Below are 14,297 nucleotides of genomic sequence, written 5' to 3' on the forward strand. Positions count from 1 at the left end.
AGGCAAAAGCGGAAAAAAGTTGCTAGCATATAAGCGAGATAGTATAAGAGGAAGGGAGAAATAGAGAACAAGGCGCACAATGCCCTGTGACCGCAGCTCTGTACTAATGCTGACTTCAGCATTTTACAGCCATCGCGCGAGATGTTTTATGTGCGCGGAGGGAAGCCGGATGGGGGCGGGAATGCGAGCGAGGGGAGGCAGGCGGATTAGGAGGGAAGCCGATGGGGCCGGAGAGCCTGGTGGGGGGGCGTGAATGCGCGAGGGGAGGCAGGCGGATTAGGAGGGAAGCCTGATGGGGGCGGGAGAGCCTGGTGGGGGGGCGTGAATGCTAGCGAGGGGTGGCAGGCGGATTAGGGAGATGCGCATGCTTGTGTGGTCACGTGACCCGCTTTTGTGGTCACGTGACTCACATGCACTGTGAAGAAACCGCAGTGGTTTCACTAGTCGATTGAGCCCTTGAATTTTCGCCTATTACATTCGCAAGCGAATGATAATAAGCGAAACCTAAAAAACAGGTAGAGCATACTATAAGAGAACTGAAGCTAACCCGCGCGGCTGGACCTGACAACCTTCCTGCAATAATATTAAAATCGGAAGTAAGTTGGTGGGCAAGATTTTTTACACAGATGTTTCATATAATTCTTACTGAAGGCATAATGCCACCTAACTGGAAGGGCGCAATAATTAGGCCAATCCATAAAAAACGGAATATGGAGGAACCACAATATTACCGATTAATTAACCTCCTTGACATAGGAAAGTTTTCTCAAAAATTGTATTGAACCAACTTAATGCATGGGTAAAGGAGTTCCACATTGTACCCATAGAACAGGGAGAATTTAGGGAGGGGCACTCCACTTTTGATCACGGATTTGCACTATGGGCTATGGCGAAGAAGTCAACGGAACAAAATTGCAAGTTATGCTGTTGCTTCGTCGACTTCCGAGACGTCTTCGATTCAGTTGATCGGGTCTGTTTATGGGAAACCTTAACGAAGGTAAATATCCCCAAAGACCTCTTGACCATAATAAAGGAATTACATAGAGGAAACTGGGCGCAAGTTATTAATGATACTGAGGGGTCTCTGACGAAAAAAATACCCATTGACAATGGTCTAAGACAGGGTTGCGTTCTGGCCCCACATCTATTCTCTATATTCCTGTCAGATCTCCCGGCCTATTTAGAGGTTGAGGGTAGTGCAAGTCCGAAAATGGATGGTAACAAGGTGCCCTGTTTACTCTATGCAGACGACCTGGTAATAGTGGACCAGACCGAGAGAGGCCTCCAAAGAAAGCTTAATGCTTTCAATGTATACTGTGCCAGAAAATTCCTAACAGTTAACCTAGACAAAACAAAAATACTATGTTTTGGGAAAAAGACAAGCAGGTTTAACTGGTACCTAGGGGAGCTTAAACTAGAGACGGTAAATGAATACCGATACCTAGGTATATGGTTTGATAAGACATTGAACTGGTGCACCCATTTGGACTCACAAAAAGCAAAAGCACACGCTTCAATCGCTGGACTAAAAATGTTTAATAGGGACTACGGAGAAATGTCACATCGACCTATGCTAAGAGCTTTTGAGGCAATGATCCCCCCCCCCCCCCTCCAAGTCCTATATGGAGCAGAAATCCTTTATTTGAGTGGTAAGGGAGCTTGGGACTTGGTGGAGGGGAAATGTCTAAAAAGCCTTCTATCCCTCCCACAATCGTCCATGGTCCAAGCCATAAGAATTAAATTAAGGTACAAAGTCTTGGGATATACAAACACAAATGGCACTATTTAGACTTTGGAATCGATTTGAAGATCCAGAAGGGCAAAAAGTTGCACAATGGTGCAGGAGAGAAATCCAAAAGAGTGACCTAAAATGTGCAAAAGCATGTAGGGAAAGACTGATGGAAATTTGTAAAAGGTTAAAGGTGGAGGTGTCCCAGGAAACGCTCCAAGTAACATGTACTAAGAGTGAGTTGAAATTAAATGGGAAGGAAGCATCCAGAACCACTGATATGGGATACCTAGTGAAGAAGAAATCAGTAACACACATGATGAATGCCTGGTCAAATGAAAATTGGTTTCCCTACCTAGACATCCTTCCCAACCGTGGCTACAGGCAGGAGATATTAAGGCTGCGTATTGGGATCCACCCATGGCTAATGAATAAAGACCTGAAAGCAAAAATGCTAGATCAGGCAGGGTGTTGCAGGTGTAGTTTAGGATGCAAAGGAGACCTGGTACATATCCTACTTGATTGTCGGTCATTTTCAGAACAGCGGAAAATGTGGCTGCGTCCTGTATTTGTAAAACACGATATAAGAACAAGGGTGCAGGCAACAAATCTACTATTTGAAATTCCAATTATTGACATTGCAATTGCCCTGGGGAAATATATAAAGGTGATATTAAGTGCATTAAGAGACCAGGAATAATCTGTAGTACTGCATGAACATTTATATGAAGGAAATGATACAAGAACTAAAGGAAAGAAATGTGTTTTAAATGTAAGAATAAGTTTTATCTCAAGATGCAAATTTTAGTGAAGTTAATAAACGTAAAAAGGCATGTAAGAGTTTTATTTGATTTTGGACTAATTTTACACTGTTTTATGGGTTTTTATGTGAATATTTTAAACTTGTGATATTGTCTCTTGCTCTTGTTTAAAGACTATGGTCATAATAAAAATAATCTTGACTTGACTTGAAAATGGGGCAATCTATATTAGTGCCAACAATGTTCTACCGAGGTACATTTTTAGGGAATGCATCATATCTATATTTAGGGTTAGTCAAATGAATTGACCAAAGTTAAAGGCAAAAGATGAAATACATCGATAAAAAGGAATAAGTGTCATGCAAATAGTTATTACCCAAACATACCACTTATTTTTGATCCCAATAAAGCGAGAAAAAAAAGAAGAGGTGTTCATTGTCATGGTAATCACACAGTAAAGAAAGAAAAGAGAAAAGGCATTGCTAAAACATTAAGGTGTGTATTAGAAACACGGTGCCCGTAACAAACTTTCTTATAGGTTCATCACAAAATAGTCCTTAAATCAACCCTAAGTGAGACGAAACGTTTTCTAGACTAGGTCACAAAAGTCCGTAATGGGGTTTCAAGACCAATATGAATGCCAGGTCACCATCAGAGAAAGAGACCTACATTTGTAGACAAAAGAACACAAAAATGAATTGCTATTAATGGGATGTGGCAATGTTTAAAACAAATTGGTCTTAGCAAATTTTTTTACGTTGCCACATCCACTGTTTTCTAGCTAAGGAGTGATTTAGAAAATGTTTCTTGACAAACCTATAGGAATGTTTTAGAGTTCAGGAGCCCGAAAATATCCACACCCGCTTTCTCAGGGAGTATGCCACCATGGAATAGTTTTGGAGGGAAGTTGCCACTGGCTTTTTTCTCATCATGCAAGTAGCTCAAATGTCATCCAACTTCTGACTCATCTGTGAAAGATGATGTCTCTCTCAGAAGCTCAGGAAAAAGAATGTCATGAGTCAGGTCAATTAGGAACGCCTTTTAGCACTGCATACCGTCTAGCACTATGATTAACCTAGACTCATGGTTCTTTGACTCACTATTAAGGACATCATCCTCACACTAGATATTAAATAAACAATCTCTGCTGGTGTCTCCATGTTTCAGTCTGTGGCAGAAGGCCTTCAGTATAGTTTAAATAAAAAATAAAAAATACAGTTTTTATCTCGAAATCTAGAAAAGGCTAATGGATTCTTAACCGTTAATACTGTCTGGTAACTCTTGTACTGTGTCAGAAAGAGGGCTATTAATTTGAGAAGGGACTACACAATTTAATACCTTGATGAGGAAAACTCTATGGGGAAAAGTATCGATTTTTTCATAGTAAACTTCTCTCGTCTTTTAAAACAATTAAGGGGAAACAATATGTCACTTGTTGGCCAATTCTCAGCTCAAAGCCATAAGATGTGATGGGAAACTTCTTGGTTTGTAGCGTTCTAATCTAGGACCCTGATCGATACTGTGACCTTATGCCCCTATTCGGCTATAAATCCATTTATTCCCTATATTGGCATAACCGTTCAAGTGCAATATTCAGAAACTCATCTCTGGCCTCACACGAACAGAGCCACATTCCAGAAGAGCTTTCTCTGCCACTTCCTTTGCAACCAATTAGTGCAATGACAGAGCAGAAGTCACTATCTGAGATTCCTAGATTAACACTCAGAGTTCTTCAACAAGATAAAAACTCAGCAAACCTGGAAATCCCCGCTTGCTGTGTTTTGATTAGTAATAGAACTCTAATGAGCACTGATAAACGATCACTTCCTAGTGACATCTTTATTGACGTCTTATGTCCAAAAACTTACGTCAAACAAGGCACCTTTCAGGTATAAATATTACCAACGTTGCCTTAAGCAAACGCTGAAGCTATCAATGCCATAGCTGCTGTGTTGCTGTCTGCCGTTGTTTCGCTGAAGCTGATGCTGCCAGCTATCTCGCTGCTGCTGAAGAAGCTGTCATGCTGATGATACCATAGCTGCTATCGCTACTGCTATCGCTGCTAACTAGCGAACGATGGTGTGGTGAACTTAGGAGCTGAACAGCCGTCCCCTGCAAGAGCCCAGCAGATGCAAGCTGCCCGCGGACGCTGCCCCTCCTCCTCCTCCTCGACGCGCTGAAGAAGAGATGCTGCCTTTCTCCTGCAGAGAAATCCAGCTCCGGCATTTCTAGTCTACCCTTGCGGGTGACAGGGATATCGAGCCCTGAGGGAGATACCAGACCTCCATCATTCTATTCCAGAAGTATGGTGTTGACTAAACCCTTAGAAGAGAATTCTTGAGGCAAACCTTGGCAAAACCAACTTAAACTAAAGCTACTTACTTACTCCCCTCCCAAGTATTAGGCTTAGGTCAGGTACACTGGGGTAGGCGTAGTTAGAAGCACCAGTTGAGTATTTTAGCCTAATGTATATATGAATGTATATATGTTTTATTCCTTTTAAACCATTGTATGGCTAAGAAACCATATCAATGCTTTTACAGTATTATTTCGCAATACTTATCTTACTGTACGTACTTTTTATAATAACAAGTCTTGCAATTGTGGCAATTCATTTCTCTTGTACGAGAAGAAAGACTGTTCAATAAATGTTACCTTTTATTGACAAACGCCCGTCTCTCTATTCTCTACATATTGTGAAAGTAAACTGCACCAACCTGACTGAGTAAAATAACTGTCTATTGTTTCACACGACCCTAGAGATTGACTCTTGATCTGAGGAGCAAAGTTATCATGTTGCACGGTTGTTGGAAAACTGAATCCCTTCTTATCTGTGCCAGGGAAGCTGATCACTTCCTATTTCAGTCAAGAAAGTTTCCAGTGACCTCTGAGCTAGTTGGTAACAAACCCAATTAAGTTTAGCATAGTCAGTGGAGGCCTGGAAGATCCGCACTTCTACGTCGATACTCATGTTTATGTTATTCCAATGCGCAGGGCCTATTGGGAAAATAGGAACTACGCTACAGGTTGGTTCTCTTTTAGAGGCTTTACACAGATTCCTCTTGTCAGTCGGTTTCAGGCTCAGGTACAGCAGGGCTCAGCAGCTTTTTATTTTAGTTTCAAATAGGGAGAAGGTTAACCTATGTCTTTTAAGCAAACTCAAAGGTTTGCAAGTTCTTTTTGCAGCTGGGTTTACTTCACACAAATATAAAAAAAACAGTCAGAAAGATGTGCAGTCAATGTACACCAAAACTGACTACCTGCAAAGCAAAGAGGCATGAATAAGCAGACACATGGTTTTGGATCTCCTTGGCACAATCAATAAAAGGGAATATGAACCACAGGCTTTTTTATATCTTCTATCTGGTTCACTAAAACATGTGAGCTCTCTTGGCTCTCACAACTACAAAGCCACACTATGACTCCCATTAACATTCAACAAAAGGCTAGCAGGGTATAACAGCAGCCAAAGCGCAAGACTATGCCACTTGTTCTTAAGGTTAATTTTGGAATAGGAAAGCCCAAGTCTAGTAGTAACAATTTAGATAAAACTGGCCTCTTGTACAAGAGAATAGTTTCACTTTAATTTCTGTGGTCCCCAACATAGCGCTGCTGTATACTAGGTTTCAATATTCTGTGGTGAAAGAGAACCAATTACAAACTGTTGCTAAAGAAATTCTACTTACTTAATTTTACAGTAAAGTGACCAACAGAATCTCACTAGATTTACTTCCAGGCCTTGCTAATCTCTTTTACAGAAGGAGGCAAACTGATGGTGCAGTTAAGGGTTCTTTTTTCAATCGTAGCAGGATTCCTGGTTGGAGAAGGTGAAGAGCAAGATACCCGCTTGCTGGCAGGAAAGCCTAGATTTCCCCAGTCTAATAGGAACAAACATGCTCTCATCTGTTTCAATGATATGAAATTTTCTTTCTGAACTGTAAATGGTTACAGGGAAGACTAATCAATGTATTTTGAGATATATTTATTTCTGTCCAGAAAAACCAAAGCCGAAAAGCCGGGTTTGTGTAAACACTGTGGACATCGGGTTGCTAGGCAACATGATACAACCATTTGGTATTGATGAGCAAAATCCCCCAAAATTCATTTAAAATAGATTACTTTAAATGCAATTTACGTACATATCATACATTTCACAAGGACTGCTACTGCTGCCTTTAAGTTAGGAATTTCGTCATTTTAATTAGTGATATTTTATATGCCAAGACCCTTAAGGTATACTATTTGTTTAGAGACAACAAAATGTCAGAACCACAGCAGCTGGAGATATATGGCATTTGTATCTAGTGAAATTGTACAAATGCAGACTCGTGTGCAAACGCAAGACACTGCTATCTAACTGAAAAATTAGATAAGTACACTTAAAATCTAAAGGAAATACTTATTTTCACAAAACAACCACTGACCTGGAGGTCCCCACGCTCTTTACCAAAAGAACTGTGCAATATCAACAGAAGCCCAAAGAGAGACACACAGCCAGATCTCAGGCCTACAGCATTATGATATGAGGTGACAAACATGCAGCTGCTTTCCTTATACTTATGTTATGTTGTGTGGAACATGTTATGCACGCTTTTTAGAATCGTGATAAAAGCACCAGCCCTTAAACTTCAATATTGTGTTATAATTGGTTTTGTTTGGCGCCACATTCTATCAAATACTCTGATAAAAAATGTAACCAATGGTCAGAGGCGAAAACACACCCTTGGAGACCAAAGGCTAATTGCCCTGTAAAATAATGTTTCTCTACTGAGCAACATCGACCAGGGAATGTGAAATATAAACTAAGCCAAGAAGGGCTACTTCAGAATTGAAAGGACTAATAAAAACAGATGACATATTCTCCAGCCGCCTCGCCATTCTTTACCCTGCCTACTTTGTTTACCTTAGCCATTACCAGCCGCACCGGAGGAGGCTAGAGTGTGTTTCCTTTCCACACTTCAAACCGCTGGGAAGAACTCCTGCCTTACCTTTGTTCATATCAATGAGCTGCTTTTTCTTCTGCTGTCGCTCCAGCTTCTCTCGCTCAGCTTTCTCCTTTGCCAGCTTGGCTCGCTTGATCTTCTCCTCCATTTCCCTCCTCTTGTTATTTTCTTTCACGGCCTCCTGCATAGGAAATGATAAACAGAGGTTGCCTCTATTACTTATGCACTGTAAATTGGCGAACAAGTGTTTTTTTGAAATCTTGTTTATGTGCATGTTTGGTTTGCCTGGAGCAATATTCAAGGGCATTTGGAGGGGTTATTCTGACTTTATTTATTGTCTCAAATCCTCGAATTTCTCTTTATTTTAAGTGGGAAAAGCATTATGAACCTAAAAAAGCAGGTGAAGTGATGCTACACCTTGAGTTGCAAAAGTATATGAGATTCAGAATCTGAGAGAAAACACCTATATCCACATACTCACATAATTGTAAAGATTTGCTTAAAAAATACCTTTAATTATTTATATATATATTTAAATATATATATATATATATATATATATATATATATATATATATATATATATATATATTCACTGAAAAAAACATAGGTTATAGACCATATATAGTTAGTAATTAGCATTTACAAAACCTTATTTTACTCACACAAAACCATTGAAATTCGCATATATATCGCGCACCCGCAATCCACTGCTGATGATGTCACATATTACATCATTTATGACATCGTCAGTGACATCACTGATGACATCACTGATGACAACTCAAATGACATCACTGATGACAACATCCAGTGACTGTATGTTTCTGTAAAGTTAAAATATGTCTTACATATTGAAGAATGAGTGGATGTATAAGTGTCTGGATGAAGGATTTAGTAGGTGCATGACTGACTGTATGAGAGAGTGATTAAATGTGTCTCACTGAGTGCATGGGTTAGTGACTAAACTGTCTTAATTTGTGCATCATTATATCTGTTGTTCTGTAAACTGCTGCATGTGTTGATCAGTAGCTATATGATTAAATATATGGGTTATTGATTGGTTGCCCAAGTATTTGTATGGGAGAGTGTGTGTGTGTGTGGGTGGCTGGGAGGTGTGTGACTATGTGCATAGATGTGTGAGCAGTTGATTCACTAGATGTATGGGTTCAATACTGCATGTGGAAACAGCTGTATGGGTGGTTGACTGTCTGCATGAGTGTATTGGTGAGTGAATGGATATCTCAGTGCTACATGTCAAAGTAAGTACATATGTAAAACACAGTACCTGTGAGAGTCGACATATATAAATAACTGTGTATAAGAGCCAGTGAATGTGTGAGTGGCTGTATGGATCATTGTAAACTTGTATCAGTGATTGTATAAGAGAGTAAATATGTGTTAGAATATGTTAGAATAAGTAATGTGTGTATAACTGTATAGTTGAGGAAATGGAGGTGTGATTGATTCTTTGCATGACTGACTAGGTGTATGAGTAACTCCATGGATGAGTGACAGTCTGTGAGTGTCTGTTTACACTGAGTGTATCTAAGGTTATATTAGAGTCTGAAGAGGTTCATCGTATTATCACATGAATGATGTCATCAGTGATGTTATCAGTGATGTCATTTGAGTTGTCATCAGTGATGTCACTGACCATGTCATGATTGATGTAATATGTGACATCATCAGCAGTGGATTGCGGGTGCGCGATATATAGTTAGTGCAACTAACTATATATGCGAATTTCAATGGTTTTGTGTGAGTAAAATAAGGTTTTGTAAATGCTAATTACTAACTATATATGGTCTATAACCTATGGTTTTTTCAGTGAATTTTCAAGGTTTTGTAAATGCTAATTCCTAACTTTATATGGTCTATAACCTATGGTTTTTTCAGTGAATTTTCAAGGTTTTGTAAATACTAATTCCTAACTATATATGGTCTATAACCTATGGTTTTTTCAGTGAATTTCAATGTTTTTTTAATAGCAAATATCAAAAGCTGTAAAATGTATTCTTCTGTTAAAGGAAAAATATATTTTATATGTATTTAATATAATTTTTTTATGCATCTGCCAAACCCTGACCTCTTAATAGTGCACTGTGGTGGAAATGATTTGGGCACTATGACTGGGGTTAGTCTGGAAATGCTTTTAAAGGGCACCTTTCATCAATTGATGACACTTTTTCCCCAAACTGCCTTGGTATATTCCAATATATGCCAAAGACAGAAATGTAACTGGTCCAACCAATTTTGTCCACAATTTGAGAAAGCACGGAAACATGTGAATAAATCTGTTTCTGCTTACATGAGAGACTTTAGAATGGGTTCAATATACAACAACAACTTACGTTACAGCATACAAGACATCTACAGAGGAGATGGTGTGCACTTCTCAGATGAGGGGAATAGAGTATTCCTCCTGAATTTAAGACTGTGCATTTGAACCTACTTGTAGGTACCTAAATCAGCCACAGAACCCAAAAGCTCTTTTCAGAGCTACCCTACCTCTGATCATTCAAAACGTTTATCTTTTTCTATCTTTTTTCACTATTTTTCACCAACGTACGCTCCCCGGTACGCTTACCGCTGCGCGTACCGGGCGCTCCCCACGTGAAATTTTTTTTTTTTGCATATATGAGCGTCCTAAGCCCCCCGCAGAAAACCTAGAGGGTCAGGAAGTGTCTACCGTGCCCCCTTCTACCCATTCCGAACACTGTTTGCCCTCCATCTTGTGTCTCAATTCTACCAAAACACAAAATGGAGGACTCCCGTAACGCTGCCGGTACGCGTACCGGGGCGCGCACCGGTAAGCGCTCGCTAAAAAAAGGTGGGAAAGTAATTTACAGAAAAAACACTGGAGACACTTTCATAAAATATAGATTAGGCCCTACTACATAGCAGTCCCTACCATTTACCCAAATTTGGTGGTATTCCATTGAGCCATTTGGGCTGTAGCCCTGTCTAAACATCCTGAGGTAAATTACATGACAAAAACACATATGAAACTGTTTGAATTTTTAACCAATTAAAATGTTACTTACATTTTGTACTTTTATGTGCTGACATTTGATTGGTTAAGTACATGAATATATATAAAAAATGAAAAGGAAACACAGCCATTTTGACTAACACTACCTAAGGTACATTTGGAAAAGAATTTGACAGAAAACTTCAACTACTTTGAAGAAGGTAAGTTGTTAATTTGAAAGGAAAACTATGTTATGCACTTTAAGTTAATTTTGTAAAACGTTTTCAGATAGTTATATACTGTCCCTCTATAAGAGTTAGACATTGAGAAAGGCTTATTTATTTAAATTATTGATTGAGTTAGGCTTCTGTGGTATAATTATGAATTTACTTAGACTTCATCACAGGCACTTTTTAATAGTTCTACTTCCTGCCTGAAACCATACACTGCCCAAAGATAACTTCACTGTTAAAAACTCACAAGGACCTGTCTGAACTTAAACCCAACAGTGCCCTATCTCTACTGATATATTTATTTTTTATGCAATTTACAGCAAGAAAATGGAAGCACAACAAAATGAAAATAATATTTCATTTCAAATTAAAATGGAAAACAATCCTAAGGAAGACAAAGAAGAAATAGACTTTTTGGATGACACTGTAGACCAAGACTTAATTAAATGTGTTGAAGAAATTGAAGCATGGAATGAAAAGGAGGACATACCAGATGAATTAATGTTGCAAATTCTTTTAGATTTTGAAAAATCACAACAATAAATTTAAATTTTAAAAGTTAAAATTGTTTGAGACATTATTCTTTTTTATATGAAAATTATGAAATAGTACCCAAAAAGATATAATATAAAGTGAGACTTAAAATATACTGTGCAACTTTTTTGTGTTACATAGTAAGTTTGCTCATAGTTACTTCCTTTCTCCAACTATATTATCTCCAATGTGTATTTACCATCTCTTTATCATCTCCTGCCTCCATATTGTTTCTGCTTTCCTGTCAGACTATGGTATGAATTCCATATACCACAATAACTTCTGAAACAACATGCAAGATATCTACAAAGGAGACGGTGTATATTACATTTTAGACTCTGCATTGGTACCTACAAGTTGCTACTTAAATAAAAAAATAAAAAAACAACAAAAAGAACAATCAATAAACATACAATATTTGAAAAGTCTATCATTCTTTTTTCCCCATAGTACGCTCACCGGATCCCCAAATAGGGATACAGCAGATCATGTACGGAGAGTTATCGCTATTATGGACTGGGCTGAGGGTACCAAAACATCAATTGAGATCACCCTATTGGATGCCGAAAAAGCATTCTATAGGGTGGCATGGCCCTATCTTTGGGAGCTGCTAATTATAAAGGGTTTTGGTCCAGGGATTGTAACCGCTTTTAAAGCTATGTATAAAAATCCAATATCATCGGTAAAAATTGGGGCTATAAAATCAGCTTCATTTCCTATTCAACGTGGAACACGCCAAGGATGCCCATCCTCCCCTCTCCTTTTCGCTATCTAGATTGATATTTTACTTAATCAATTAAATCAAGACGAACACATTGTTCCGATTGAAGTGGGTGGTATCAAATACAGAGCCCTTGCCTATGCAGATGATGGAGTAGTTTCTTTTCTGTAACTCCAGTTCTGTAGTAGGGGTATCTCTGTTATAGTCATAATCTAGTGAATAGTCTCGCCCATGTGCGTGGACCCCGAAGCAATCAAAAATAATCTCTAAAGTGTCGAAAAAATGCAGAACTGCACAGACACTTAAGAGAGAATTTAAAGACATATAATGCAGCCTATAAAAGGCTACACTGTCCAGTACTTCAGCTAGAAATTCCACCAAAAATCCACAAAAAACAGCAAAGCCTGTCCAGATTTCCTTTGTCTTCAGTACAAACCCCTCTGGAAGATAGAGAGGAAGACATGGACAGATAAGCCCCATAGGCTGCCATTATGTGGCTCAGAATAGGATACTGTGCCTTTAAGAGAACTTTCCAGAACTTCACAGTATCCCAGAATGCCGTGCAGGGTTCTCTTACTTTCAGTTCTTTTTGAAGGCGTAACACGCCCGACCTGTAGCATTCTTTACATGAACATCTCTCCACCGGGGAGGAGGGCGGGCGCTTATGACTATAACAGAGATACCCCTACTACAGAACTGGAGTTACAGAAAAGAAACTACTCCTTCTGTAGTAGGGGATCTCTGTGTATAGTCATAATCTAGTGAATAGAATGGCAAGCCCATCCCCACACCAAAGCGGCGGTGGAGAAAAGAAACCAACACCACTATTGTGCGAACAAATTCCGCAGCGAAGCCTGTCCAACCTGAGCATCTGCTCTGGCATCAGCGTCCAGACAGTAATGCTTAGCAAAGGTATGAACTGACTTCCAAGTGGCGGCCTTGCAAATTTCTGCAATCGGCACATTACGGAGCAAGGCTGTCGTGGCAGCTTTGCCCCTGGTGGAATGAGCCTTAGGCTTACCCCCTAAGGTCTTATTAGCTTTCTGGTAACATAGTTGTATGCAGGACACAATCCACCTAGAAATGGACTGCTTAGAGGTCGCAAGACCCGTCCTGACTGATCCGTAATTGATAAACAATTGGTCTGACCTACGAATATCTTTAGTCTTATCCAGATAAAATTTCAACACCCTCCGAACATCCAGGGAATGTAAGGACCTTTCCACTGGAGATGAAGGATTCTGAAAAAACGTAAGCAAAGTTATAGTTTGGTTGACATGAAAGTCAGAAATAACCTTGGGAAGAAATTTAGGGTGAGTACGCATAACAACCTTAGCAGCATGAAATACAGTATAAGGTTCATTACAACACAACGCCTGAATTTCACTCACCCTGCGGGCCGATGTAATGGCCACGAGGAACGCCGCCTTCCAGGACAGGTGCTGCAACGAAGCCTTATGAATGGGTTCAAAAGGCTCCTTCATCAAACTGGACAGCACCACATTCAATTCCCATGAAGGCGAAGGAAGCCTGACAGGAGGGAACACTTTCTTCAAGCCTTCCAAAAAGTCTTTGATCACAGGGATCTGAAAGAAGGAAGTCTGTGAAGGGCTTTTGCTGTAGGCAGTCAATGCAGCGAGATGAACCCTAATAGAGTGAACATTAAGGCCAGATCGCGCCAAATGTAGAAGATAGGGAAGGATGACATCTTCCTTGCACGTCGTAGGATCACAGTTCCTGGGCACACACCAGATACAAAACCTCTTCCACTTGTAAGCGTAGGATGTCCGAGTGGAAGGTCTCTTAGACTCCTTCAGTATGTCCATGCAATCATCTGGTAGATTCAAATGGACATATTGCACTACCTCAGGAGCCATGCCGCCAAACTCAAGGACGAGAGGTTGGGGTGCACCATCTGCCCCCCGAACTTCGTGAGAAGGTCTGGCCTGCCCGGCAACCGTATGTGTGGAAGGAGGGACCGGTGTAGGAGATCCGTGAACCACCACTGTCTGGGCCATTCCGGGGCAATCAGGATCATTCGTGCACTGGACCTGGCCAGCTTGATGAGCACCGCCGGAATCAGAGGGATGGGCGGAAAAGCGTAAACAAAGCTGTTCGACCAGTTGATGCAGAGTGCATTCCCCAGCGTCCCTTGCTGGTAGTACCTGGAGGCGAAGTCTCGGCATTTGCTGTTTTCGGCGGTGGCGAACAGATCTACGTCTGGAGTCCCCCACCTTGCGAAGACTTCTCCTAGTACGTCGTCGTTTATGACCCACTCGTGATTTTCCTGAATCAGTCTGCTCAGTGCGTCCGCCTGAACATTCTGCACACCTGGCCGGTGGGTAGCCGTTATCGTCAATCCTCTTGCCAGAAGCCAGTGCCAGATCGCCTGCGCCTCCCGA

General features: G+C 40.3%; 1 protein-coding gene across 1 annotated transcript in view; it reads right to left on the minus strand.

Moving 5' to 3' along the window:
* DIAPH2 (diaphanous related formin 2) overlaps positions 1 to 14,297 on the minus strand; it is a 3,821,702-nt gene that overhangs the window by 698,043 nt on the left and 3,109,362 nt on the right. The window contains exon 25 of the mRNA XM_086964614.1: positions 7,479 to 7,614. Coding sequence (XP_086820740.1) covers positions 7,479 to 7,614 — 136 coding nt within the window. The remainder of the gene's footprint in view (positions 1 to 7,478; positions 7,615 to 14,297) is intronic.

This window comes from Lissotriton vulgaris, chromosome 4_1 (assembly GCF_964263255.1).
Source record: "Lissotriton vulgaris chromosome 4_1, aLisVul1.2, whole genome shotgun sequence".
Classification (NCBI taxonomy): Eukaryota; Metazoa; Chordata; class Amphibia; order Caudata; family Salamandridae; genus Lissotriton; species Lissotriton vulgaris.